General features: G+C 40.6%; 2 protein-coding genes across 3 annotated transcripts in view; one reads left to right on the forward strand and one right to left on the reverse strand.

Moving 5' to 3' along the window:
* MRPS27 (mitochondrial ribosomal protein S27) overlaps positions 1-1,801 on the reverse strand; it is a 46,517-nt gene extending 44,716 nt beyond the window's left edge. Inside the window, exon 1 of the mRNA XM_055790379.1 lies at positions 1,665-1,801. Coding sequence (XP_055646354.1) covers positions 1,665-1,728 — 64 coding nt within the window. The 5' untranslated portion in view covers positions 1,729-1,801. The remainder of the gene's footprint in view (positions 1-1,664) is intronic.
* Positions 1,794-19,874, forward strand: PTCD2 (pentatricopeptide repeat domain 2). Of its 2 annotated transcripts, XM_055790380.1 has the most exons (10): positions 1,794-1,920; positions 4,017-4,109; positions 6,540-6,669; positions 7,503-7,620; positions 9,062-9,140; positions 10,296-10,387; positions 13,352-13,465; positions 15,015-15,089; positions 15,908-16,021; positions 17,371-19,874. In XM_055790380.1, exons 1-10 carry the CDS (start codon positions 1,815-1,817, stop codon positions 17,593-17,595), a joined length of 1,146 nt encoding a protein of 381 aa, XP_055646355.1. In that variant the 5' UTR covers positions 1,794-1,814; the 3' UTR covers positions 17,596-19,874. The 2 variants fall into 2 exon arrangements, with proteins under 2 accessions (XP_055646355.1, XP_055646356.1); XM_055790381.1 differs by lacking the exon at positions 13,352-13,465.
* The last annotated feature ends 7,130 nt before the right edge of the window (positions 19,875-27,004 follow it).

Here is a 27,004-nt window from a genome sequence, read left to right on the forward strand (position 1 = left end):
TCAGCATGAAACAAATCTTCCCAAACCTGAATACTGTATTTAAGCAAATAATAAATTTGTAAAGGTAGGAAAAACCCCAAACAATAAAGGAGAGCTTCTTTGTGCACACAGATGTTTTTCATAAATGCTAGCAATTAAGTAAATGTGGGCATAAAAGCATAAGCAAAAAATATGAATACACACAAACAGGCTTTTTGGTTGTTGTTGTATGGTTATTCTTTCCACCTGTACAGATCCGTCTCACTGGAAATGAAACGTAGATGCTTATCCGGAAATACCCCATTTTTGACCATCTCCTTTTTCTGCATACGCTGTGAACTGCACTCCAGTGCTTTTGAAAGTTTTTTCTAAATACTCTTTGTACCACCTTTGAATTCTGCTCAAGACACTGTTCTATCTTTTGAAACAAAATGGAAGATGTTTCAGCTGGAAGAACAAGCCATGTTGCGCATCACTCTCAGACGATGAAGCCTTGAAGAAGCATGAGGAACATCTGGATAAAATTTGTTGAAAGAGCATACAGAAATACACGCAGAAGGTTGTAGAAATCAATGTTAAGAAATATGAAATATTTTAAAAACAGACATTACTATGCTACTTGGAATTCTTAGCAGCTACCTTAAAGCCTTTATCTGAAAATCCGCTACCACTGAAAGTTTTTCATGGGGATGGAACAGTTTTTCTCCTTATCATCCTTCTGACATGGCATTAGACACACATGTCCAGCTCTATACATCTTTGTACATATTTGTCAAAAAGACCTGGTACACAGAATTTCACAGTCAGAATATGAAAATACATACAATGCTTCACCAAAGAGTTGGAAAATAAGAAAAAGAGATATTTTTGTTTGGTTGTTCAAAGCTATTTTTCACTATGTCGACAAAAGAGGCACCCTAAAGATCTGGGTTGGGGGTTTTTTTGGATAAACTTCTGGAAGCTCGTTGACAGCTAAGGATACCACTAGCAAGCACGAGGCTTTAAAGAACTATTTTCTATAGCACAAACAACTGAGGTCAGTCTGAGCTCTTCACACCGGGTCAGTGCCGAGCGGCTCCAGCGCCAGACAGGGCTGCGGTTCCGAGACACGGGCATTTAGCTACCAGGAAGCAGCGCTGAGGTAAATTTCTGCATGTGGATGCTGAAAAGGCACAATGAAGTTACCCATCACCACCACACTTCAAGTAAACATTTCTGCGTTCAGTTCCTCCCAAAGGTCGGGTTTTTTGGAAAGGCGGCTTTTGAAAACCATCAGTCTTGTGGCACTTGTGTCACCTGCGTTACCAGGTTTCTGCCGAACGCTTAGTGCCGCGGGTTTGGCGGCCTCCACACAGCTCCGCGTGCCGTCCCATGGCCCAAAAGCGAAGGTACCAAGCTATGAATTCGACACGGTAGAATTTAACTAGGAAAAGTCTCCCGCACCGCGCCGTTCTCCGAGCCGTCTCCGGTTTTCTATCTCCGTACAAAGGCGAAGGAAAAGTCCCCCCGCAGCACCCCGTCCCTGCTCACGCTCCCCACGGCGCCGGCCACCGAAGCCAGGGCCCCTCGTGGGCGCGTCCCGCCAGGGCTGTCCCCCGCCGCCCCGGGCCGTCCCTCAGCGCGCCCCGCCACCCCCGCCTCGCCGCCGCAGCGAGCCCGGCTGCCGCCCGCCAAGGACCACCGACCTGCCGCAGCGCCGAGGGCCCTCCGGCTCCAGAGCACGCCTCGCCGCAGCACGGGGGCGGCCATGGCGCCGAGAGAGGACGCGAGCGGCGGGCCGAGTCAGGCCTGCGAGCGCTCCGCCCTCGGCCGCCTCCGGCGGGCCCGAGCACAAGATGGCGGCGGTGCTTGGCGGCCGCGGCCCGCGCATGGTGCGGGGGGCGGTGTGGCGCTCGGCCGTTCTCCCGCCCGCCGCGGGCTGCTGGGGCTGCGCGTCTGGAGGTACCGCGGGCTGCGCGGCGGGAGCGGGCGGCGCGGTGGGGCCCGGGCTCCGGGCTGCCTCCGGCTGGGCGCCCGACCGGAGCACTACAACTCCCGGCAGGCCTGGCAAGCGCCGCCGGCCTTGTTCTTGACGGGAGCTACAGTGCCTGCGGGGGCGCCCCTCTGGGCGCGGGGTGCGGCGGGGGCTGCCGGCGGGTGCGGAGCGGGCCCGTGTGTGCTGCGGGGGGCAGGCCGAGCTGGTGCGGCAGGATTGACCCGCGGGGAGGGCTGGCAGCAGCGTATGCGGTGTATCCCGTGACTTGCAGCTGGCTGGATACCAGGCATTAAAAGAACCGCACAGACACCGCTTTGTGAATGCATATTTACTCTTGAGAGGACGACAACGTTATCCAGACCCTGGGCTGCACCTGCTGGTTGTCACCAGCACCGCGCCGGGGCTTCAGGGGCTTTCAGGGGTGCATGGAAAGGTGTATGGTAGAGGGGTCCCCACTGTAGTCTCGTCTAGGCTCATGGCCTTCTGTGCCAAAGCCAATGAAGTTTTGCTGGGCTACATGCTGTTAGACCACTTGGACACATGAAGGTGCCCCCTGCATGGTGGTCTGCCCAGCACTCTTCACTGACCTTCCTTTCAGAGGGCTGCACCCCATCTGAGGTAAAGCAGGTTGGATGGGCTAAGTTCTCCAGGATGACCTGCACCGCTTGCACACTCCAGCCATCATATCCATCTCCCTTCTTCTTCCTTGGAGGCTCTCTTACTTGGTTTTACACTTGTTTGTTTCTATAACACACTGAGGTATGAATTTAAGGCAGCAATAGATTTCAGCAAATTGAATTCACAATGGATGAAATTCTGCTGCCCCAGGCTCTCTGCTGACGCTGCCAGTGACTGTTGCATGTCCATGCAGCGTGGTGTACCTGTCCAACCCCAGGCACCAGCACAATTCCCACATCAGCTCTGGAAAGGCTTGGGACAGGGATGGTCTTTCGGTCTTAGATCAGCTGAGAATTTTCATGGAAGTAAATGACAGAGTAATCCAGGCCAGTTTTATGCTGGATGGAGTGTATTTGTTTCACCATTGGAACTGTTTCTGTCAGGTTTAATGGCTAAAGGTGCTATTTAATGGATTTTTTTCTTCAGATTTTATGAAGTGTGTCATTAGCATGCTTCACTTGCATAGAAAGCAAGTGTTTTTATTTGCACGGCCTGTTACGTTTTGCTAGGGAGATGCAGAAGGACAATAAATAACCTAACTCAGATCAGTACTTGCTCTTTTCCTGTCATGATTAGAATCAGTCTTAAGAAGCCAAAAAATTAGAAGATTAGATAGTGACAACGTAAACTTATTACTGTGACACTGTTAGAAAAGCACTGGTTGCAAATAAAAATCTGCTGGAGAACTGGGTTTACAACAGTAGAAACTTCACAAATAGCATTTGCGTGACACTTTTGTTAAAGGCGCTTACAACACAGTACAGTTGAGGTCAGCACCCAAAGTTAATTTTTAGATTCTAGACTCAATGACTGTCTCACCTCTGATACCTGTACTGCATCAGAACTTTACTAGGTCTCTTGACTGTTGCTACTTTTGAAATAATAAGCTTTGTGGTTTTTTCCTTTTGTCTTCCTGCTGTGTTTGGAGCTTCCAGAATGATTCATTCTGCAATAATGAGGACATCACATGTGAGGAAAGGAAACTGTGCAACTAATGAATGTGGTGAATAAAGAGATGACAAGATAAATCATTATAAAAGCACGAAAGGGGAGAAAGACCTGGAGAAAGACCTTATTCTTGTACAGAATCCTTTTGTACCTGGGCTAGGTGGAGAGGAGTGGTGTTTCTAGTTTTTTTCTTATGCACCTCCAATAAACACATACTTCATCTTTTTAACTCTGGAAAGCTGTGACATAGTGCTTGGGTTCTTTAGTCAACTACATGAACAACTGCAATATTGGCAGTCTTTTTTTTTTTAGTGTGATGCTGCCCGTGGTCCAGCATCACACAGTGATTAACAGCAGTAATTCATAAATGCAAAGTTCAATTGTATTAAAACAGTGTGACATAAAACTCAACCTTCCTTTTTCTTTCTTATGGTAGGGAAGCGATACCTGCTAACAGAAGATGATATAAAGTTACAAGAATTTCAGCAGATGAAAGTGGCAATTAGAAATGAAGTTCACGGCAATAAAGGTATTAGTACTTACTTCATAATCAGCACTCTCAATTTTAGCAAGAGTCCTTGGAAGCAAGACAGAGTCATTATAACATGACACCAATTGACCCCATTTAAAGCAAGAGCTTTTGCCCTACTCTTGCAAATTTTTTGTTGTTAAAACTGGAAGATCTAAGACTTTGTGGAATGAAACAATATTGGTTATGCTGTGTTGGAAAAAAACTTTCAAGTATGCAGGGTGTTTACATAAGACCTGAAATCTTTGTGTCCTTGCTTTTCCAATTTTGTCAGATAGTCTAATAGAAAATACTGTTTCAGTCTATAAATGTTGCTTCAAATACATCATCAGCAGAGAAAGATAATACAAAGCTTAGTAGCTACGTAACTATCCAGGGAAGTCCTATGCCAGTAACTCTCTTAATCTGCTCTGTAAAATTACTTAGTTTATTTTTTTGGATTTTTTTCCTTTTACCTAACCTAAATTTTCAGTTGTACATTCAATTCCAGATGACATATGCTTATTCAGAATATGAAAAACAAAAAAATTCAGGTTTTCCAAACTAATGAATGAGCAAGATCCATGGATCTTTTTTCTCATGGAGGCTTTGTCATGCTGTTTTAAATATATACATATTCTTTTCGTTAAGGAAAATAATATATAAATATAAACATAAATCTGCCCTTAATATGTAATAAGAAAGGTTAGGTAAAACTCCATTTCCTGCACCTGTTTAATTACGTGCAGCCATTCTAGTGATACAAATTGGCAATCGTTCCAAAGGCTGTAGTTAATTTTAATTTTTTGTGTGTTGCAAGGGAGAGACAAATAATCAAATTTAGTTTTATATAAACCAGTCTTCTGAAACAGAGAGGGAGATAAAGTCAACATGACAGTTCTTTGATATTAAGTAAAAGTAGAATTTAATTTGGGCAGTGGTAAAGTGATAAAATTATTACATTTTGCTGTGATGATGTTGTACTTATATTGGGGCTTATTCATCCTGTACTTGAGATGCATTGAATTTATTGCTATGAGTCAATCACTCTTGCTAAAACAGGTGTGTAAAAGCCAAATAACTTGGCTTTACAGATCACAGGTTTTGTTTTGTACAAATGGTAGCCTCTGAGAACTGATGAAAATGTGCTAAGCACCTATTTGTGTGTATGTGTGCATGGTTTCTGTACTCAGTGTTTAGTCTAATAATTGAAAAATGAGAGTAAGTAATTAGGGTTAATAATAAACTTGGTTTAGAAATTGAAAAAGCAATAATAACTTACACAGAATATATAATAGCTATTATTTAGTATAGTTACAATGCAACTATGAACTGTAATAGTTATAACTACAGCAGTGAAACAGTTACCTACAGTTGAAAGATGAAAATAAGTAATTAGGGCTAGTAATAAACATCGTTTAGAAGTGGAAAAAGCAGTAACTTACCCAGAATATGTAATGGCTGCTATTTGTTATAGTTATAATGCAACTATTAACTGTTAACAGTTATACTGTTGACTACAGCAGTTAGTTACCTACAGTAATACAAATACAGTTCAGATCCCAGATGTTTTTTAAATTTCTGCACACCTTTGAACACATCCCAACTATTACATAGGTATACTTATGTATGTATATGCTTCTGACTTCACAGGAGTCAGCACTGCATCTCAAGTCTTAAGTAAGGACCTGTATTTGCATGTAGCAACAGATATGCATCCAGTAGCTGAATATATTGTTCGCTGGGGTGCTTACATGGCACCTGTTGTGTAGGTTACTAGCTTGCAAACGGTGACTCAGCAACTGCTACAAAAAAGTTCACTTCCCAGCCCAAGACATGATACACGTGATTTTAATCTTGTGTATGTCTGAATCAGAGGCTTGAGATCGCCAAATGAAGGGCTTATCTTTGTGCTTGTTTTGTCTTAGGAAAATCTGCTGGAGAGAGAAACCTCTTTTTTGCATGGGAAGGGAAGCAACTCTTAAGTTTATGGCTACACGTAGAAATACAAAGATTATGTAGGAGACTCTTTGTGTTTGCATCAGTTGTGATCTTAAATCTTCTGTAAGACTAGTGTTGAGTAGAAGTTCTTATGGTAATTTGAATGCTGAGTGAGTTCTGCTTGCTTGCTTGCTTTTTACAGTAAGAACCTAAGGCAGAAAATGTCACTTAACAAAACTTCCTTCCTCTTTAAAATTTTTTAATTACCCGATGTGTTCCATAACATACACAATGAAATAAGTCACAGTAAGCAACTGCTTGGTTTTCCAAGTCTGAGATGACTTCATGGGGACACCTAGACATGCTTGTCTGTGAGAAGCTTTATGCACTTTTCTTGGTGAGAAAACCAAGCTTTCTGCTTCATTGAATCTCCATGTTTCAGGTACCAGGTATGCAACATGGGTAATGGAATTGTCTATAGACTGCTGCTATAATGTTTTTTATTTTCAGATCCATATTTTAAAAGTATTAAAGAAAAACTAAAGCAAAATGGAATGATTCTCAAAAATGAATTAAAAAATTTGCTGCATTTATGTCAGACTTCATCTGATGTGGAACTAGCCAGAAAAGTTATTTACAGGTATTTTTAACAATCCAGGTAAAACTCTTTTCTGTCTTTATTTTTTTGCTTTTGGTAGGTTATCAGGTGATGTCTGCAGTTGAGAGCTTGCCCTAATTCAGTTGCTATATACATAGTTAATCCCTTAAATTATGGCTGTATTTTCATTTACTTGGGATCTTCCATACCTTCAAAGACTCAGATCAAAGGAGAGTCGAGCTGCAGGAGTAAAGTGGTGTCCTATTGTATGCAGATGAATGGGGAGCCACATAGAAATGTCATCTCGCAGCTGAGAGAGTAGTGTCTTCAGTGGCATTTTCCAGCTGAGACACGCCTGGTTATAAACTGGTCTGGACCCAGCAGTGGCAGGTCAGGAGGTTTTGTGAATGAAAGCCTTCCCAGCAATTACAGTGTAGGAGCTACAGAGAAAGAAATGAAATTTTTATCCGTATTTTTATCTTTTTATTTATTTTTTAGTGTAGGAGAGAAAAAGTGAGGTATTTTAGCAGGTACTGCTGCTAATATAGACTGTTGCAACTTCTTGTGCTATTACTGTGTGTACAGAAGGTGAAGTAGCTGGGAATTTTCATGGCAGAGATCCCATTCTATTACTAATCCAATGCAGGTTACTTCATTGGAAATAGACGATATTACATATTGCTAGTTAATTTATTCTTTTAATCAAAACAATTTTTTTTTTCCATAAAATTAACCTTTTGTTATCTAAATGTCATTGGCTGGTGCAGATGGAGAACTGTCATTGCCCATACAGATCTTTCTGTCTGTTTAAAGCTTTTTTCTCTTGATAGATTTCATGCCCTTGTGTGATTAACTTTTTCTAATCTTTCCATTAGGTACCACAAACAGAATGGAATCACAGCCTTACATAATTTTAAATTTGGGCCCCTCTTTATGAGGCTATGTTATGAGCTGGACCTTGAAAGGCCTGCAGTAGAACTTATTAAAGATCAGGTAATTCCCCAATGTATTTTGAAGATACTATTGTCATTATTATTAGTCCAGTATGACTAATTGGTATGCTACACATGAGCCTTGTATGAGCTTGCAGACTAGAAATACGCATGTTGCAGTAGTAAGGATGTCTATGACATTAATGTTAGTATACAGATTGCATGGTTTGTGTTTTAAAAATAGCAAAAAAGTAATTAAAATTAAATGCTAGTTTGACTGATAACTTTATTATTGTATTTATGTATATTTGCATAATTTGAATAAAAAGTACTGATCAAAAAATAAGTCCTTGAATGAACACAGGTGATGCATGTTTTCCTGCATCCTGTGTTGCATTAGATCATTCTTGGAAATGAATACTTCTGAGATTTTATGTAGTAGTCCTCTGAAATCCCTTGGGTTATTTGCACCAACAGATTTATCACGTTACTCTGTACTGAAACTCCCTCTGAACCCTGTATAATATTCATCAGCTCAGGAACTTGGCCATTTTAGTGCTGAAGAAACTTAAGGACTGGTTTTTGAACATCTGTAAAATGCTGTGTGTGCTATTATGACAAGATACTAATCATGCTTAGTGTATAATAAAGAAATTCTGTGCAAAAAAGTTATGTCTTCAAAAATCTCTGTCAGACAGTGCAAAGTCATCTCTGTGATGTTAATTCTTTAAGGCACAAGATATGCTTAGCCAGAAATGGGAGTACTTGGGCTACTATTCTTAAATTAGGCATGTGTAAGAGTATGTGTGGTTTTTGTTTTGGTTTGGATTTTGTTGGGGGGTTTTTTGATTGATGTTTATGTCATTAAGACAGGTCCTGCAGTACTTGCAGGACTTAGTAACTGATGAATAGTAAGTACAGTACCACTTCTTGAGACTCCACTGTAGAAATTTACACTTAATGCCTCTGGCATTTTATTTGGCTGTTTCCAACACACAGTGTGATTGGAATGGAATGTAAAATATACTTGCGCTTTCTTCTCCTACTCTGTTTGTCATCACTCCATTCCTTGTGTTGATCTGTTCCTCATTTGATACTGTGATGAGCAAAAAAATGCTTTGAGTTTCATGATGGTGGTATTTTACCCCAAAGATACTGTTAATCAGCTGCAAGCTGTATTTCTGCTGAGCTTTTGGAGTTGCCATTAGTTGACTTCTGCTTTCTTTAACGTAGAGGTCACAATCTGTCATTAAAAAAAAATCATAGTGGGAATCTCTGGGAAATTTCTGTTTCATTTTAGTAAGCTTTTGACCATAATGAGTCACTGGTATTTGAGAAGTCACTTGACAGAGTGACAGTCAGGGAACCCGTGGAATTAAATGTTGAACTTGTGAAGATGGGGCTTATTCCAGCAGGAAGACCTGCTAAACGCGGTGCATGGGAAAAACGCTCACTGTCCTAGCTTTCTTTACACTTCCTCTGTTTGTATGTTTCTTCTCCAGAATTTGCGTGGTTTTTTCTCAGAAAGTACATCATTCCATATTTTGATGACTATGTTGTTTAAAAAGGGCCATTTTGAAAGTAAGTATTGTGTTTGCTAAGGCAAATGCATTTTGAGAAGGATGCTTCTCACTGTAAGTCTGTGTGTATATAAACATATATCTTTTTCATGAACATTGCTGATGGGTTTATGGGTTTAGAAGGCCAAACATCATGTAAATCAGTGTAGATGTAAATGAGCTGTACTGTAGTGTGTAATAAAAAGAGGGCTGTATTTGTTTTATACTTCCAATGCTATTCTTACCATTCCTAGTTGCACAGAGTTGTGATTGTCCAGGGAGGCTTTTTTCCTAAACCCTCTTCTCTGAAGCTTAACTTCTCTTTGGTTTGTAATTTCCTATAGCTTTTTATTTTCTTTATTCAAAGTTTGGTTTACGTGGGCTTTAGAACAGTAAGTTCTTCAACAGGTTTCTTGGCAGTTCTGCATTTGTGTCAAAGCAGGGAAGCGTACCCCTTTTCATTTGATAACAAAACCAGATGTTCTTGATCTGTTTTACTAGTGTGCCCACACAGAGTAGCTACTGCAATATTTAGGTCAAATGCTTCACATCAGTTTGGCCCTTTGTGAGGGTAAGGGGGAATTATCTGACCTGACTCAAAAGACTTTTCATGAGAGAATCTTAAATTGAGTGTGGAGTAAGCTTTTCAAGCAAATCCCTTAATTTGAATTTTGTTGAACACGCAGCTCTTTGTCTCTTGACATGTGGCAAATTTAAGTCCAATAGTTGTCCTAAAAGTTGAGACTGATCTACTGTAAAAATAATTAGATCAGAGCCTAAAGGCAGTGTTGTGGTACGGTGTGTGTACTGAGGAGCTGTTAGTTTACCTAAAATGGTGGAAGCTTTGATCAAGCTTGCTTCCTGAGCAGCTAGGAAGAATGGCAGTGGCTTTGTCAAGTATCTGATTTTTAGATTTGTATGAAAATTATAGAACAAGCCAGACGCAAATGTAGATAGAAAATCTCCATGCTGGGAAGAAATATTTACGTCCAACTGACCCTAAATTAAACTTTTAAAAATGTATTAACTTCCTAAACAATAAACAGATTTCAGTTTACATTCTTACTTTAAAATAGAATTACTGAGCTCATACTATGTTGAAATTATTTTTTTTTTCAGTTACTAAATGTACAGCCTTAAATTTCTGAAGAGAGTAACACTAATGTATTTTTGATAGGTGCCTTGGAAATTCTGGTAGAAATGAAAAAACAAGGTATACCATTCAACAAAGAAACCTACCTACTTGCATTTGCAATATGCTACAAGTTGGTAAGTATTTTCATATTACATTATGAAAAACTACTTGAAATGCCTTCTCTGTGTCTTCCTTCTTTTTGGATTTTAAAATTTATGTATGTTCCCAGTCATGATTTCTTACCTACTGCAAACATTTTAGACATATTTAAGTCTTAACTTGCTTCATTTTCCATGATACAGTGCACATAATATAGCCTCCCATACAAACTAATGTTGCAAAGCAAATCTCAAAAAAATTACATGGACATAAGCACTAAGGGACAATTTGATACAGCCTTTGATTAGCTGATAGTGTTCTTTCTCTGGGATCTTTGCATCTCTTCAGACTATACTCTGTGCTTCAGCCTCAATATTGGTTTTATAGCCTGACTTCCTTAAGAGGCAAGGCATATATATATATTCTGTTTGTCAAACATCACCCATCCATTTCTCCCCTCGCCCTCCAAATAACCTTGAGCCCTTCCTGTTATTGCACTAAAATTTGACAAGGCTTAGAATTCTTAGAAGTAGGCTGTTCCTACATGCCTAATGAAAATGGGCAGCTGAGTAGATAAAAGAAACCTAAACTAATGCTTTCAGTGAGAAACAGGCAGCCCCTCAAGTTTAACTGTGTTTTTAGCTTAGTGAAAAAGGAGTATAGACACAGTAAGAAACTAGGCTACATGTGTTCTACGAGTGTTTCCTTGGAGCTGTTTCCCTTTTGTAACAAAGTGAGACCTACAAACTTTTTTATTTTGATCTTCCTCTCCAGATGTGAATCAATTCTGTACTTTGAAATACTAACTTAGGCCCTTCCCAAACTTAGAAGGAAACTCTTCTTCAATTTCTCTGTTTTTAGAAAGCAAGACACTACCTGAGAAAAAATACACCTCTGAACTTCCTCAGACTTCTCAGTTGACCATACAATGAAATCGAGTACATACGTGATAAGAATGAGTTGGCCTAAAATGGTAACTCAGCAGTAGTTGGTGTGGTGCTTCTGAAATTCTCAGTTCTAATGAGTCAGGGCTGCCTTTAGGTCAGGGGAAATAGAAACAGCCGTGTGGCTTTGGCGTTTGAAAGTGGGGTAGTAGACAGAGCTGAGAGCAAGCTGTGGAAATTGTCTGCCAGTAAAAACAGCTAGAGATTGATGGTTACGGTCTCTCAGCTTATTTCCATGGCCTACTGCCAGAAGTCTTCGATCCATGGCATGTGCAATGGGAAGAGGTCCTTGAGACTTCTGTTTTCTACTGCTTCTCACCCTACCCGTGTTTTCAATAGAGAATATGGCCCATCATTACTTTATTAGCAAATTGATAAAAATAAAGGCGGAATGATTCTAAACTGTCACCCTGTTGTTTTAACAGCCACAATAAATTTGTGGGGTTTTTTTTATTAAAATAAAATACTGTCCATCAGGGAATAAGCTGTAGTAACTCTTTAAGCACTGGAGAAGATTAGGTGGAGCTCTTTCAAAAGCTTACTTTGTTGATTCAGCTGTTAGTGGTAGAAGGAGAAACCATGAAGCTCAAAGGTGTATTTACTCATGATGCAACACAAGAAACTTCAGGAAAAAAAAAACTTGAATGGAAATATCTTCAAGGTGCACTACCTAAATACTGGAAATAATGGTGCTGGTATCATGAAGAGCAGTGCTGGATTTTTACTAGGTTAATTCTTGGTTACTTTTGAATAGCTGTGCTGGAGACCGGTACAGAAAAATGTACACAAGGCTTAAAGCTTATATTATTTTTAGTGCAGAAACAAAGGAATTAAATGTTTCATCTTTGTACAGAAGTGTTTTAGAGGTCAACTCTAAAATTCTTCTGGAATGTTTTAAATCATTGTAAGGCACTGCTGTCCTCTAAGGTAACAAATGGTCCTTCTTTTAGTGCAGGAAAAGGATATAGGCCTTTTGATGACAACAAATTATTTATGTAATAATCAATCTTCTGGTGGTCAGAATGTTTCTAATTGTCAAAGAACACGTTTTAAGTCACAGTTTTTTTGTGTGGTTTAAAAGGTATTTTTACAAGCTGTGCAGACCATGCAGCAGTGGCATGGAAAAGCATTCCTTGAACACCCAAAGGATGACCCTGTCCCTTAAATCATGGCAAGTATTTTGCAGGAATGACACTTTGAACAGTAGGAGCTGAAATCAACACCAATTAGCAGGAAGGAATATGGAGACTCTTATCCATATTGGTGGTACCAGTTGTTACAAAATCTTCTTGCTGCCAGCTTTTAAGTTTGACACGTATTTTTGTTTGGGGTCCAGTCAGCTCAAATCATAATTTCCAGTGTGAGGAGCATTGCTTTTGAGAGTTGGTGATATGTGAGAAAACACGCAGGTCATTGGCTTTTATGATAGACTTCTATTGAAAATAGTGCCAGCAATAATGGAAGCTGTGTGCATTTCTGGCAAATGTCTAAGCTATCATATTAGAATATATAATTTGGAAATGTCTTGCAAGATTTAATCTGCAAGAGAGGCTAAAAATTGCTGAACGTTCAAATTTGCATATACACAGATTTCTGTAGTGTAATGGTGCTGAGTAATTCAGTGTTTCGAAAACATTGATTTTTATTAACTATCAAATGTAGCTTTTAGAATAAAGTAAGGACAAAAAATCAGCTTTCTTCCTGATTTGGGAGTCATTGCAAAGTGCAAAGGCAAGTGTCTTCTGGTTTTAGCATGCTGCTAGGGTTGTTTTATCTCTTGTAGAAGCCAAAACAGTTAGGGTAAGGTGTCGTTGCTAAAATAATGTAAGTTATTTTTACTCCCTTTTGAACTCTCTGGCTTTGAATATCTTATTTTGATGTGTTTTTCAAGAAGTACTACACAGAATCTGCTTGGTTGGGTTCAGGTATGGATTACTTTGGTTATCTTAGGGTATGTTGACTTCTTAATGCCTTCTTAATGTGATTGCAATTGCCTACAGTCCTTTCAGATAACAAGAATAACAAGTGCAACTTAGATTTGAAATTTCTGTGCAGGACAACCTGGATTCTTGCAAAATCTGTGCGAAACTGCTTGAAGAAGCACAGCTAAAAGGTGAAACATTACCTCCACAAGTGTTATGCTTTGCTGTGGCAACTGCTCTGAAGCGGGTACGGTACCTTTTGTTTGGTTTGTGCCTGCATCTCTTAGAGTTTTATTGTAGTAAGGTACTCAATGAAAGGAAGCTAACACAGAGGAAGCATAACTGATCTATGTAATAACTTCAAGTACTAGAACTTGTAGACCCTCAAAAGAGTAGGATTATAGACAAATCCTACATGTGGAAGTGAATGTGGAAGTTCTTAAATCTAAACATATGTCTTGAGTCTAATGCACAGGCATTTTGTGCTAGTGACAATGCCATGTAGAATATTTTTAGAAAATAAGAGTTGGGCCAGCAGGTTAGATGTAACCATGGGCCAAGTCCTGCAGATACTGCTTTTTAGTGATGCTTTCCTTCAAATATAATTAAAATGACAGTTTAAAATATTTGCACAATCATCTCATTAAAATGTTTATCCTGGGAGGCAAACTCAAAGGCTATGATGGGTATTGCCCTACTGCCTGGGAGATGGCCTGTCATTCTCCACATGTTTCTTCAGGGGAAGGTGTTCATATACCTCATGTACCTAAGCACTGATATGAAGAGGCTCTGAGGCAGTACAGGGTGAAAGACTGAGCAGGCGAATAAGTTGGGAAGTTCTAAAGTCTAGCATTTCCTCTGTTGTTAATCTGTGTGTATACAGCTTGAGGAAATTCTGAACCTTCTCTGTCTGAAGAGAGGTCAGAGGCGCTGTAAGAGCTAACATTTTGATGTTGTTCAAGTATTTGAATGAATGAAGTAGAATTGCTAAAATTTTCTTATGCGCTCTCGTTTTTTTTGCACTGTCTCTTTGAACAGAGGCACTGAACAATAGCATCGTTGAAATTAATTTATTCGTGTGCATGATGGCATGACAGGGCTTCTCATTGGCGTTGAGGTTAAAAAACAAAATCTCTGTGTCTGAAACAACTTGAAATATCCTTGATGCTGCTGTTTTATGCAAAAATCAGTTAAAATTCTTGTTTTGCAAACAGAATAACGCCCCGCATTACACTTTACTGTTCATTAAGCTGCATGTTCTTTGACAGTACATCTTGCTGTGAGATGTTTCTTGATCCCAAGTAACAGTGCTTGGTCTAGTAAATGTCACTGTAACATTTACTGTGTATACAAATCAGTTGATGGCATAGATACAGTACTGTAAATGTGTATGCCCAAAATGTTAAAAGCGCTGGGCAGACAAATACCCACATTAACATATGCTGCACTTCATTCAAGTACTCTGATATGTGCCAAACCGAGCATGCGTGTAAATCTTTTCTCTTTTAGGTGATGTCATGTTCGGTGTTGGTTACATGCTTCCTTTCCCTGCTGATCTGAGGCAGGGAGCACTGCCTGATGTGCTAAGGAGCTGGATGATATGGGAACCCCAGTGTGGGCTATTCCTTTGACAGGCTGGATGCTGTTTGGAGTTTATGGGTCTTGTTGAAGGGGTTCTAGATGCTAGTTTGTGATTCCTTGAAAAATCGTGAATGACTATTGTTTTTCTTGAACTTGTATTGTGGAAGTGTGTCACGTGTAACCATATTTTTTTATTATTTATAATTCCTTCCTAGAATGATGTAGTGCAAGCCAAATTGTATTGTTCCCAGATTATGAAAACAGAGAACAAACTATACAATAATCTTAAAGTAAGTATGCTTACTTTGTAGTAGAATCTTGCAAAGAAGTATGCTATGCTGGACAAAAAACTCCCATGTGCAAAGCAAGAGAAGGCCAGCTTCTAAGTAGCACAGGCATGTATCAGTACTGTTCCCGAGCTTGTTTTTTGAGCCAACCCACAATTTCTGTCAGTTGCATGAGTTACATTCTGAATTGTTAACATGCTCCCCCCATTATTTAAGATCACTTCTTACCATAGATGGGAATGGACAGTAGACCAGTCCTACCTCTTTGAGTATAGGCCTATGAACATTTTTTAATTATGTCATTGTAGCTTTTTGCTTTCTCACTGTAAGAGATTTCAAAAAACACAGCTCCAAGTAAATGCCTTGCTTAGGTGTGCCCTGCCCACTTCAGACCTCCTTCAGCCCTACGAACCTTAACCACATATGTACATACAACAATTTTTTTCTTTAATTGCATGGTCTACAACCTGAGAAAAAGTGAAACCTGCAGAAAACACTGCATGTGCCCTGTAAGTGACTTCTCTAAGCTATAGAAAAAACCACTTTATTTAAGAACAGCTAATGCAGCTCCATCAGAGGAGCTCTGCCTCCAGGCTTACCCTTCCTTTGCAGGTCCCATCTGTGACAAAAACCCAAACCTCTGTGGAAACTGATCATTCCTTCTGCTTTATTTGTGATTAGTGGATTTTCATCAGCACAGCATCTAGAAATGTATTTTGTCCTGCTTTGCTTCATGTCTTCCTCAAACACTTGTTTTTTTAAAAAAATTGCATTCTGTTGAGAAGTGCTATTTGTGTGGTATGGTTTGTTTTATTTTTAAGGTTCTTGTCCAGCTCAGATCTGGTTTGCTAGAAGAAGTAATAAAGACATTAGAAGCAGCAGTGGAAGAAGATACTCCTCCCTTTGTGAAAAAGATCAAGTTTTCTGAGCAGGTGGTAAGTATACCATAATAAGAGGAGGTCCACAGTGCGCGGCTGAGCCGTGATGATGGTGGTTCAGCTACAGAACTTCAGGTGCCTGAGTTCACCCTACTAAAGTTGTTTGGGTTCTGATGCATTCAGATGCCAAAGCAGCTGGCTGGCTTTCTGCACTGTTGGACAAAGCACTTAGCTGTCCACTTTCTTTTTTTTACTGTGGATATTGCTTTTATAAGCTCAAATTTCATCTGAATGTACATGAAGCGTTCCCTAGTGGCATTAAATAATCCCTTGCCTTCTATGCTATTGTCATTTGATGTAAAAATGAGATTAAAGTTCTGATCACAGCAGTATTGTGAGGTTGCTAATATTTGCAAAAACCTGTTATGCTATAGAGGGAAGTGTGATATGGGAAATCATAGCTTTTCTATTTTACTATATTTTACTGTAAAAAAATAGTTTTGACAGTATTGATCACCAAGAAGGCTTCCTTCGGAGCACATATGTGCTATATGTAGTTTCAGCTTGGCAGCATTCCTGTGGCTTTTCCTGAAACTTACTGGTATATTAGTCTTGAACATGTCTACAGAACATGATATTTTAAGACTGTGTTAATAATTAAATACTTAGCCTTTCACTGCTGCCTATTAAACAAAATGAATAACTGATATGTAAAATAACAAACGCCATAGAAGGAGGGTGTATCTTTCAAAATGTAGCCCATGTATATTAACTGCTATGTTGAAAAGAAAAAAATTTAATCATCATTTAATTTTGTAAATTTATTGCAAGAAATGTTGCTTGTGTCAGTGTTGTATTTTGATTTTTTTTGGCAAATTTGTGACCGTTCCTAAGAAGACTAAGCATTAGCGCTAACCCATTCATTCCACAAAATGTTATTGATCAATAAAGTTTTTAAGGAATTTACTTATACTTGAGCTTGTGCTCTTGTGTATGGCATACAGAACTTCTCAGTGTTACATAGTCTGACTTCTTGTACATATAGTGTGGTACATAATAATAATTAGAATTGTGCTGATCTGGAAAGTAGATTCCAGGAAGCAATTAAGTTTCCTGGGTTTAAATAGAAAATAATTGTCTTAGTCTGTACTAGGACTGAAAATAGGACTATGCAACTTTGAGGAAGTTTTAAATCTAATAAACTCTAATAGGTATCAAGTGTATTTCCACCATTGTCTGGTGATATATAATGTGTGCTGCATCAAATCCTCTTCTTATGAGTCATTGCATTAACCACGTATCTTAGTGTATTTTTTTTGTTGTTTGAATGATTGCTGGTCTTCAGTATGGTGGTTGAATGAAATTTTCCTTTGCTAACTGTAACAGTGTCATTTTCTCCTCCTTAGCTGGCTATGGTTAGAGAAAAGATGGAAGAAACCCCTGACCTTTCTGCCAAATTAGGAGATACTTACGTGAAACTACAAGCTTCAGGACAGATAACCATGTGCACACTGGAGGACATGCTTTTCCAGATTCCAAGTTCAAAGAAGACCCTTGCAAAATTTTTAAATCAGAAGCAACAGGGCTATCAGGCTGTTAAACCACTTCGGTCAAATCTATTGTTAGAATAGTGCAATATTTGATGGCAAACTGAACTGCTGTTAGCATCTCTTAGAAGCCAGGTTCAAATAAAATGTCTTCTCACCTCCTCCACAATAAGCAATTGTTGAAGTTGTTTGTGTGAAACCACATTTTAAATCAGATCATGTAGCTTCCATGTTTCAATTTTGATGCTAATAAAAAAAACATGACGGTGGGCGTTTGTGTGTTGTTCAGAAATGGAGTGATAGAACTAATTTGAAGTTTTTCCTCAGGCACATAAAGCAGGATTTTCCTATGCTAAATGTCCTGATGGAAGTGAGCAAAATAGTATGCATATCTGACCTGACATCTGTGGTTCATGAAAAGAAAATTCAGTCTTCATCAGATGTAATGTTGTGACTGAAAGGATAGATGCAGCACTGAGCCCAGATAAAAAGAGTATGGAAGTGCTTTAGCTGTTGATTTAAATTCTGTACATCTCAAGAGAACTAGAGAGCAAGCATCTTTTAATCCCTTTACTATCTTTTCCTTTAGAAGCAATATATTAGTATGTTTTTTCATGTCAAATGGGATCATGGACATGCTATGGGAGGTAGCATGGTAACCAGCTGATCATTTACGCTCTTGAAGGAGATTCCTGAACAACAGTCGGAGTCTTAGAGTGGCCCTACATATTGCTTCCTTGAAATTTTCTGATATTAGGCCTCCCAGGACAAGCAGATCTTGACATAATGCAACCAATTCCTAACAAGTTTCTTAGAGCAAGTACGATCACTTTTTTGGAGTAGAATTACATATCAGCTGCATAATTCACTCACATGTAGAGCAAGTGATCATGAAAACAGTACAAAGAAGCTTCACATTGACCAAGCTTTAATGACTCCAGGCCAAACGGGCTTGGTTCTGGTAATAATGGGTATAATGTAACTATGGGTCCTGTATACCCAAAAAATCCTTCTCATTCACCATCCAGAATAAAAGGAACTGGAAGCAGCTATACCTTGGCTGGCACTCAGGCACTTTTGGTTTATTTCTGCATACAAAATACGACCTTGTTGACACAGAACTTCACAGTCTTGTGAGCGAGTACAAGACAAGGTGGAGGCCAGCTTGGTACTCTCCAGGTTAGGCCACCTTATCTTTCCTTTGGCTTCTGTTCTTTTTATTTTTTTACATTGTCTCCACACCCCGACACCCCACCACATGAAGTGACTGTCCGAACTCAAAGGATTCTTTCTGGAATTAATCTGTGCATGCTATGTGAAACTTTGTTGAAGCCACTGGGTCACTGAAGAAACAAGAATCCATTCATGCAGATACACATCTTTAGCCTTCAAAGCAAATGTGGCTAGAGCAGGTCAGAGGTTTCCTTCTGAGGCTGTTAACGCTGTAATTCATGTAAGTGAACAATAATTTTGAAGTGTGTCACATTTTTGTGAAGTGCCAGTATGCACAGTTATGAGTGCTTGCATAGCTCCAAGTAAAAGTGTGATGATGAGATGCACATGTTTGTTTTTATCTGAATTGGTTAGGTTCCTGACTGAGGCTCTACCCACCTGCAGCTGAAGTAGTAACTTCTGTTACAATTGTCAATATAGCTGCTTTTTTCCGTTCTTTGTTCCTCGATTGCTTATTTTCGTGAAGCCGATTTACTCAAGCTTACTAAGTTGATGATTTGTTTTAAAGAAACACCATTTCTTTGCCTTGAGAGAAAAGGGGAATGCCCTTTAACTAGGAATACTTCAGTAGAAGAAAGAAAATTCAGACAATTAAACATTAGAATATTGAAGGTTGCTCTGTAGGTGGTGTAGAAAACTGGTATCATCATCCTTCCTTAGGAAAAAAAGGTAGGAGAAAAGAGCAAGTTCTAACATTTATGCAGCTGATTTCAAACAAAGTCTGAGTTGTTTCATGTAAGTCACACAGAGGCTTGTTAATCGGGAAAACTTGAATTTGAATGTGTGTTTATAAATCTACTTTTTGGTGTGTCAAGGTTGTGAGCACACAGCCTTTTGTGCAAAAGAGTCTTCAGCCATGTGCTTAGTTTACTGTATTTAGGTGTGGTTGGCTTTTAGTTTCCCAGCGCCCAAGATCAGGGAACCAGACTTGTCTAAAATTAAGCAAATGCTTAGGGATTTTGCTGGGTCAGAGTGGCTGGAATGTCAAGAGCTGAGTTACCAGCGATCATTTCTTGGAGGCAGCCTCAGAGAATAGGATGTGCAGTCAGTAGAATAATTTTGCTTTGTTTATGCAGAGTTTTATGCTCAAGGATGAGCCTGGAAATTAAAGTGAAGCCAACGCTGTTCCATTTTTTTTTTGTCTTTGTTTCTGAACTATCTGGGAAAAAAAGAAGGCCTTTGCATTTCAGGGTGAATCCCTGCATTTTTTTTCCCCCAAGGTTTCGCTGCAGTAGACTCATGTAGGAAAAGCTGCTGAACGCTTTAGGTAGTAGGTGGCTCCGATGAGGACCTGAGGGCTCTTCCGGGCACCGTGATGTGGGAAGGGGTTGCTGCTCACCCTACTCAAATACCCTCCCCGCAGCAAAAGGAGGTTGGCGCGGCACTGCCCGCAGCAGCTCTCCGCGGGCGGCAGGGGGCGCCCGAGCTCGCGCTTTCCCACCGACGCCATTTGCAGGGGCGGCCGCCGGCGGCCCGGCCTCCCCCGGCGGGGCAGGGCGCGGCGGGCACCGGCTGCACGCCCGGAGGTCTGCGGCGTTGGATTTGAAACCGAGCGCGTGTATTGCAACAGCTCACCCTTGCCGGTGATCACAATGCAGTTTTTACAGTATTCTGTGGAAATACTGATGGATGACCTGGGAGACAGGCTGTGGATGTTAGTTCTGGTACACCAGTGGCAATTGTAAAGGCTTACTTTGCTATACATTTAAGAGAAAGTTGGGCAGCTCTTCCAGCTTGAATGGTGAAAGCATTCATTTTTACATTCACATGGGATCTGGACAGTGTGCGGTCTTCAAGGAACTGGTGTTCCTCTGCTGTAGTTGCTTCTGCTTTTCTCCATGAGTTAATACCTCTTTCATATTTCTTTCCACAAGCATCTTGAGTCTTGGTAAAGAAGGCTCACTTCCTCTGTGCTTCTCCCAAGTTAATTTTCTGCTTAAAAAAAAAAAAAAAAGATGAAAGGCTTAGTCATTGCAGGGGATCTCAGGAATGCTTGCAGTCCTCAAGAAGAGTTGACATATTTCACGCACCTTCTACGCAAGTTTAAATAACTTTTGAAACATAGACTTGCCGTAACTTTATAGTACTACGGGAAGTAGTTGACCTATAGTGTATAGGTCTAGAGCTATTCAGCTTTGGGTTTGTTTGGATTTTTTCTCAGGGTTGTTTCAGATCGCATCCTTCTAAAAATTTTACTGAAAAAAAAAGCAGAGGCTTGTTTGTTTTAAAGCTACGTCCGTTGTGGCTGCTTACATGCCTTTGTGCTGCCACATACTCCTTCACAAGTTTATTAAAAGTAAATGCTGCTCATACACCCTCTTCCTTCTCTGCTTCTTTTCTTCTGCTGCTTATGGACAGCATTTTGAACTCAGCGAATGTCTGATCATCTGCTCCCCTTCCAGGCTACTTTTTAAGTCACCTTATTTTCATCTGATAAATTTAAGCAGAGAGAGGGACTAGAAAGGCTTAAAACTACTACTGGTACTGGCCCTAGGTTTTGTAATGTGAAATATGATGCTGTTTTCATATCAATCTTTGCTTGTTGTTTTGAAAATAGTTGACTGAAGACCTTCAGGAGCTTTTGTTTTGTCTCTGCTCAGTGCAGTTGTCTCGACAACCTAATAATTCCAGCATGTACAGTGAAAACAGAGATAACCTGACTTTAACTCCCCAAGCACAAATACTGGTTTTTCCAAGTACTGATGCTCTAACTACAAACCCTTTTGTATACTGCCAGGTAAGGTCAGCTCCCAAGTCCCTATGCCAAGCAGCAACTCAAAATAAATGCAGGAGCACTGACAACAGAGGAAAGATGAGTTAGGGACTAACTAGGGACAAATCAGATGTATGGGATTAGAGTCAGCTGAACCTGAACATGGTGTCCACATGAAGGGTAAAAACGGTGTGACGGTTATAGGAGACTCTGTCCTGTGGAGATGAAGGCAGCAATTTGACAAGCCATCTGGAAGTTGTGGAGGTGCTGCCCAGGCTTGTTCATCCTTTGGGCTACTACCCCTTACTGATCTTCCATGGGAGCACTGGTGATGCTGCTGGGAGTAGCCTGGAGTGCATTAAGGATGGCTACAGAGCACTGGGTGTGAGGGTGAAGGGCAAGGATGGCACATGGTGTCTCCTCAGTCCTGTCAGTGACAGAGGGAAAGCCCTGAGCAGAAGTGGACTCATCCAGGGTGTCACAGCTTGTCTGCATGGCTGCTGTCACAGGCAGGGCTTCGGATTCTATGACCACTATCACAGCAAGGGCTACAGAGCTGGGATAGGGTATGCTTGACGAAACATGGCAAGAGTGTTTTTGCAAAGAGGCTTCCTAACTTAATGAGGCTGACTTTACATGGGGTATGCCAGGGAGGGTTACCATAACCTGGAGAGAACTGAGGGCATAAGAGGCGCAGCAGATGCATTTGGGAAACAGCATGACAGGGAAGGCTCTCACACTTCCCCTGTAAAAGCAGCACAACTTGGGACCCACCTCAAATGCTTGTACACAAATCTGTGTAGCATGAGAAACCAGCAGGAGGACAGTCTATGCACAGTAGCAGAGCTAAGACAGCATTAGGATCGTGGTGATGTGATGGAGTAGCTCCCATGACTGAAATGCTGCAATGGAGGGATGCAGGAAAGACAGACATGTGTGGGGATGGCAGAGAGGTTGAGCTCTGTACAAAGAAGTTGTGTGCATGGAACTTTGTCTTGGGACAGATGATGAGCCAGTTGCAACCTTGTGGATAGGACAGACCAGCACAGGTGATGCTGCAATGGGTATCTGCTACATCCTATCTGAAAAACAAGAGAGGGCAGTTGAAGCATTCTTTAGACAGCTGGAGAAAGTCTCAGTCACAGACCCTGCCGCTCATCAGTGCCTTTAACCACTCTGCTGAAAGGGCAATGTGGCTGGACACAATTGATCCAGGAGACTTCTAGAGCATATTGAAGTGCATTTCTTGATGTACATGACTGATGAACTGGTGAGGGAAGGTGCTTTGTTGGACCTGTGACTCACAAGTGAGCAACAACTGGTGGGTAACGTAAAGGGCAAGGGCAAACTTTGCTGCAGCAACAATGAGACTTGTGGAGTTTAAGATCCTGAAAGAAGTAAGCTTCAGAAGAATCAGTTTTAGCTTGTTCAGGGATCTGCTTGCAGGATCTTGTAGGAAACTTTCCTGGAAGGAAAGGGGCTGGGAAACCTGGTTGATCTTCAAAGACAGCCTCCTCAGAGCACAGGAATTATCTATCTCAACGTGCAGAAAGGCAAGCAAGCTGGCAAAAGGCCAGCATGGATAAACACAGAGCTCCTGGCTGCGCTCAAACATAAAAAATATTCGCACACAAGGTGGAAGCAGGGATAGACTACCCAGGAGGAATGCAAAGACATTGCTCATGCATCTAGAGATGGAGTCAGGAAAGCCAAAACTTAGCTTTAGTTGAACTAGCAAGGGAGGTGAAGGATGATAAGAAAGGTTTTTCTAGGAATATTGGCAGCAAAAGAAAGGTTAAGGAGAATGTGGGCCTACTGGTCAGTGCGGCAGGGGAACTAGTGACAAGTGACAGAGAAAAGACTGAGGTCCTCTGCCCTTTTGCCACCAAGCTGACCGGGGAAGACAAGCTGAGAGAAATCAGTTTGCTCAACCTTAAGAAGAGAAGGCTCAGGAAAAACCTTATTCCTGTCCACAGCAACCTAAACGGAAGACAAAGAGAAGGTGAAGCTAGACCCTTTTCAGAGATGTGTGATGATAGGACATGGGGCAATGGGCACAAATTACAACATGGGACATTCAGATTAGGTGTTAAGATTTAAAAAGTTGTCATAAGAGTGAGCAAACTGTGCAACAGGTTTCCCAGAGAGGTTGCAAAATCTCTACTCTCGGAGGTCTTCAAGACTCAACTGGACATGGCCCTAAGCAACCTTACCTGATTAGACCCCCTCTGAGCTGGGATTTGGACTATTTGACCTTTGGAGGTTCATTCCAAACTGAATAGTTCTGTTATACACCTGAGTGAGCTACTAACCACCTTGGCTTGCATTCCCCAACTGTCCTATAAGAAACAAATGCATGTGAAGATTTCAAACTCCTGGCATGCCACCATGTAGCTGCCTTAGTAGTTGGCTTCTACACATTTGTGTAGACAAGGCTCTCTTTTTAGTCTCTTCCAGACTGATGACAGTGATCACCCAGCTGCAAGGTTGCCTGGTCCCCATACTCACTTGGAGTGCCAGGATTGTGAGTTACAATGAAAGTTCTGGACTCAAAACTGGCGTGTCTGCTCTCTCTTTGCTACCCAGAGCATAGGAGTGCAAATTTCCAAATCATACGACAGGCTCAAGCTGTACAAATAGGCAAGATGACAGCTAGTCTGGCTAATCCCACGCTTCAGACTGGGAATCACCAGATTTAGCTAGGTGTGGTATAATAACCAGGTGGCCTTGGGAACCAATAATCAGCAATGATCTGGTAGACGTCCTGAATGGGCTTGAATAGTTGTTTCACCAGTTCCTTATAGAACTTGTGTTATGTGGTCAAACATTACTCTTTTTTGGTGGCAAACACCTCTAAAATCAAATGTCAAAAAGTCTTTGAGGAGAGATTTAAAATGAGTTCAAGAAAACTGTCAGATACTTTCATCTATGGTGGAACTGTAGCACATTTTAATCCTGTTCTGGTTCATACTGTAAAATCTAAGACTGAAAGGGGTAAGATCAACATAGTGTTGCTGCCTGGATTGTTCTAGACAGAACTGGTGTCCTCAGCCTCTAATTCAAATACTCAATCAGTAGATTCTCCATCGAGACCCAGAATTATTACTGCTTCTCTGGTTTGTTTGAATATGATGCACTTCCTGGTATTTCGGCTCGAGATGCTGGTAGAAAGTTTTCACAGAGAACTTATGTGTGTAGTCTTTTAATTTCATATATCAGCCTTTATCTGGCTTCTGAAACTTGCCAAGATAAAAGAAAATACACATCTCAAATGAACTTTGCTTTACCGTATCAGTAAGGACAGGCCATTAGAGCAATAGTCTTAATGTTTCTTACCATCTTTGGAGTAATTTAAGATGTCTCCTTTTCACATATAATAACCAAGCAGAAAATGATGTAGACTAACACCATGTTTCCAGCAGTCTGCTCTCATTTTCTTATCAAATAGCCACAGCTCTATGCCATACCCACTGCCTGCTTCAGGAACAAGGCAGAAGTAAAAAAGTGCATTCACTTCTGTCAAACACAAAGCTTTGACTTAGCTGCTTGGACTGATGGTGTCCTTGGAGAGGCAACGTGACTGTTGTTTGTCTGAAATATCTGGGGCATTTTGTTCCTGGAGTCCCAAGGGCATGGGTGCTTGCAGTGACCTGCCCCAGCATCCACTCCGACTCCTACTGCAAAGAAGTGATTGTCCTTCTGGTTCATGTTAAAGTATTATTTTTTTTCAGGGTTTTGTACTCAAAGTAGATTGTAAGATGTGTTTTTCATGTCCACTTTCCTAAGTCCTGAGCTAGTCCTTGCTTTCAGTTTCTATGCAGTTAGGGGAAGTTTGTGGGGTCTCAGTCCCATTGACCTTTGTGAGATGCTTGAAGAGAGATTAGGACCTTGGCCACATCCAGCAGAAACTGCAACATCAAAATAAAATAGAAAATCACCTACCTCCAGTCTCATCTGTGCTAACTACCATGCAAGAAATTACCACATTTACTTTAGGAAAAGGAAATGTCTTGTAGCAGGAGACTCGGCAGCCCCAATCTTGATGGAAAATTTTAGAGAAGAATAATGGAAAAATAAACTTATAACATTTGGAACAGCAGAGAGGATGCAGTGTGAATTCCAAGGCAACAGCTCCCTGGCAATCTCTTCATCTATAACAACTTACAAGTGCTGTAACACTTCTTTTAGCTTTATGGCAGTAAATGGACCTTGCTCTGCATGGCAGGTTTTTAATGACTATTTTTTTTGTTGCTGGCTTAACCATTATAAAGAGTACTCCTGAACTCCTTTCAGGCACCAAGTGCTGCAGAACTGGAGCTAGGGAGTCCAGCATAACTTGTTAGAACAGGAAGGGAATTAGTTTACAGATTCGCTTTACCAAATCAAAAAAGTCCTAAGTGTATGGTTAAACAGTAGGAAAACGGTTTGAGAAACTTCTCATCCTCCTTCTCTATAATACTATCACTTGGGGAGGGGTAAAGGGAAGGAAGGAAAAAAGAAAGGAGAAATAAAAGGCAGAGGCATTGTTGAGAACTTCTTCTTTATGTTAGAAGCTTTATCAGTTCTCACATCAGAATGACAGAAAAAGAGAACTGTGATGGAGAAAGGATGATACATCTACAAAATTGCCCTAGTGGTTAAGTACTTTCAGGGGAAATTCAGACCACAGAATCTGCTCTGCTGCACTTTTACTACCCTTTGGAAGGGCTTAAGATTTGTAAGCACTGGCAAATGAAAGCTTTGAAAGATGACACACAAAATGCCAGAAAAAGTGTATCCTTCATTTTAGAGAAGAGCCCGTCTTGGCTGTTGCCCTAATGCAACTCTATGGCCAGCCACACAGATGAAAATGTCAGCATGAAAATTTTCAGGCCTGAAATTTTACGAAGTGTGCACCTTTGTACGCATGGGCAGAACTGGTCAGGCTGCAAGTTGTTTCTCCCTTGGGTTGCTGTGTATCTTTCTCTGTGGTGGGTATCCAGATGGAGCAGTTTGCTGCCTTGAAGAATGTAATGGAAAAAATGTGATATCTTGTCATACTTGTATTACCAAAGCCAGTTTTAGGTTTTTTGTTTGTTTTACATATATTTGTTCTTATCTTAGTGACACCTATGTCTTGAGTTTTGTTTTTTTTCTTGCAAACCAACCATAGAACTGTGGAACAGCTTACATTGGAAGAGATTTCTGGAGGTCACCTTGTTGCACCCCCATTAGATATCAGCAGAGAATAGCACTGAAATGTTAAGTCAGAGAAAAGAAATTCAAATCCTTGCCTGTGCAAATGTAGCCATATGTAGCTCCCTTTTCTCCCGTTGAAACCAAGCTTGTTCTTTCACTTTTTATTAATTTTAAGTCATATATTTTCAGTTAATTGTATTACTTCATACTTGGATAAGTTAGCTCCTGTTCCTGCCCACTCCTAAAATGACTATGCTCCAGACTTAATGTTGAGTGCTTTAAGCATGGGCCAAGAACCTCTCTGAATCAGGGTCTGTGCTAGTAACTAGCTTTTACTGTTTTCTTCCTAAGCAGAGGTGCCTAAAAATA

The sequence above is a fragment of the Falco peregrinus genome, chromosome Z (assembly GCF_023634155.1).
Source record: "Falco peregrinus isolate bFalPer1 chromosome Z, bFalPer1.pri, whole genome shotgun sequence".
Classification (NCBI taxonomy): Eukaryota; Metazoa; Chordata; class Aves; order Falconiformes; family Falconidae; genus Falco; species Falco peregrinus.

Excerpts from the sequence above, each read along its gene's own strand:
- PTCD2 (XM_055790380.1), top strand. The coding sequence starts at position 1,815 with ATGGCGGCGGTGCTTGGCGGCCGCGGCCCGCGCATGGTGCGGGGGGCG. Across the intron at positions 13,466-15,014 it reads TGGCAACTGCTCTGAAGCGG|AATGATGTAGTGCAAGCCAA; the intron begins GTACGGTACCTT and ends ATTCCTTCCTAG. Across the intron at positions 15,090-15,907 it reads AACTATACAATAATCTTAAA|GTTCTTGTCCAGCTCAGATC; the intron begins GTAAGTATGCTT and ends TTTATTTTTAAG.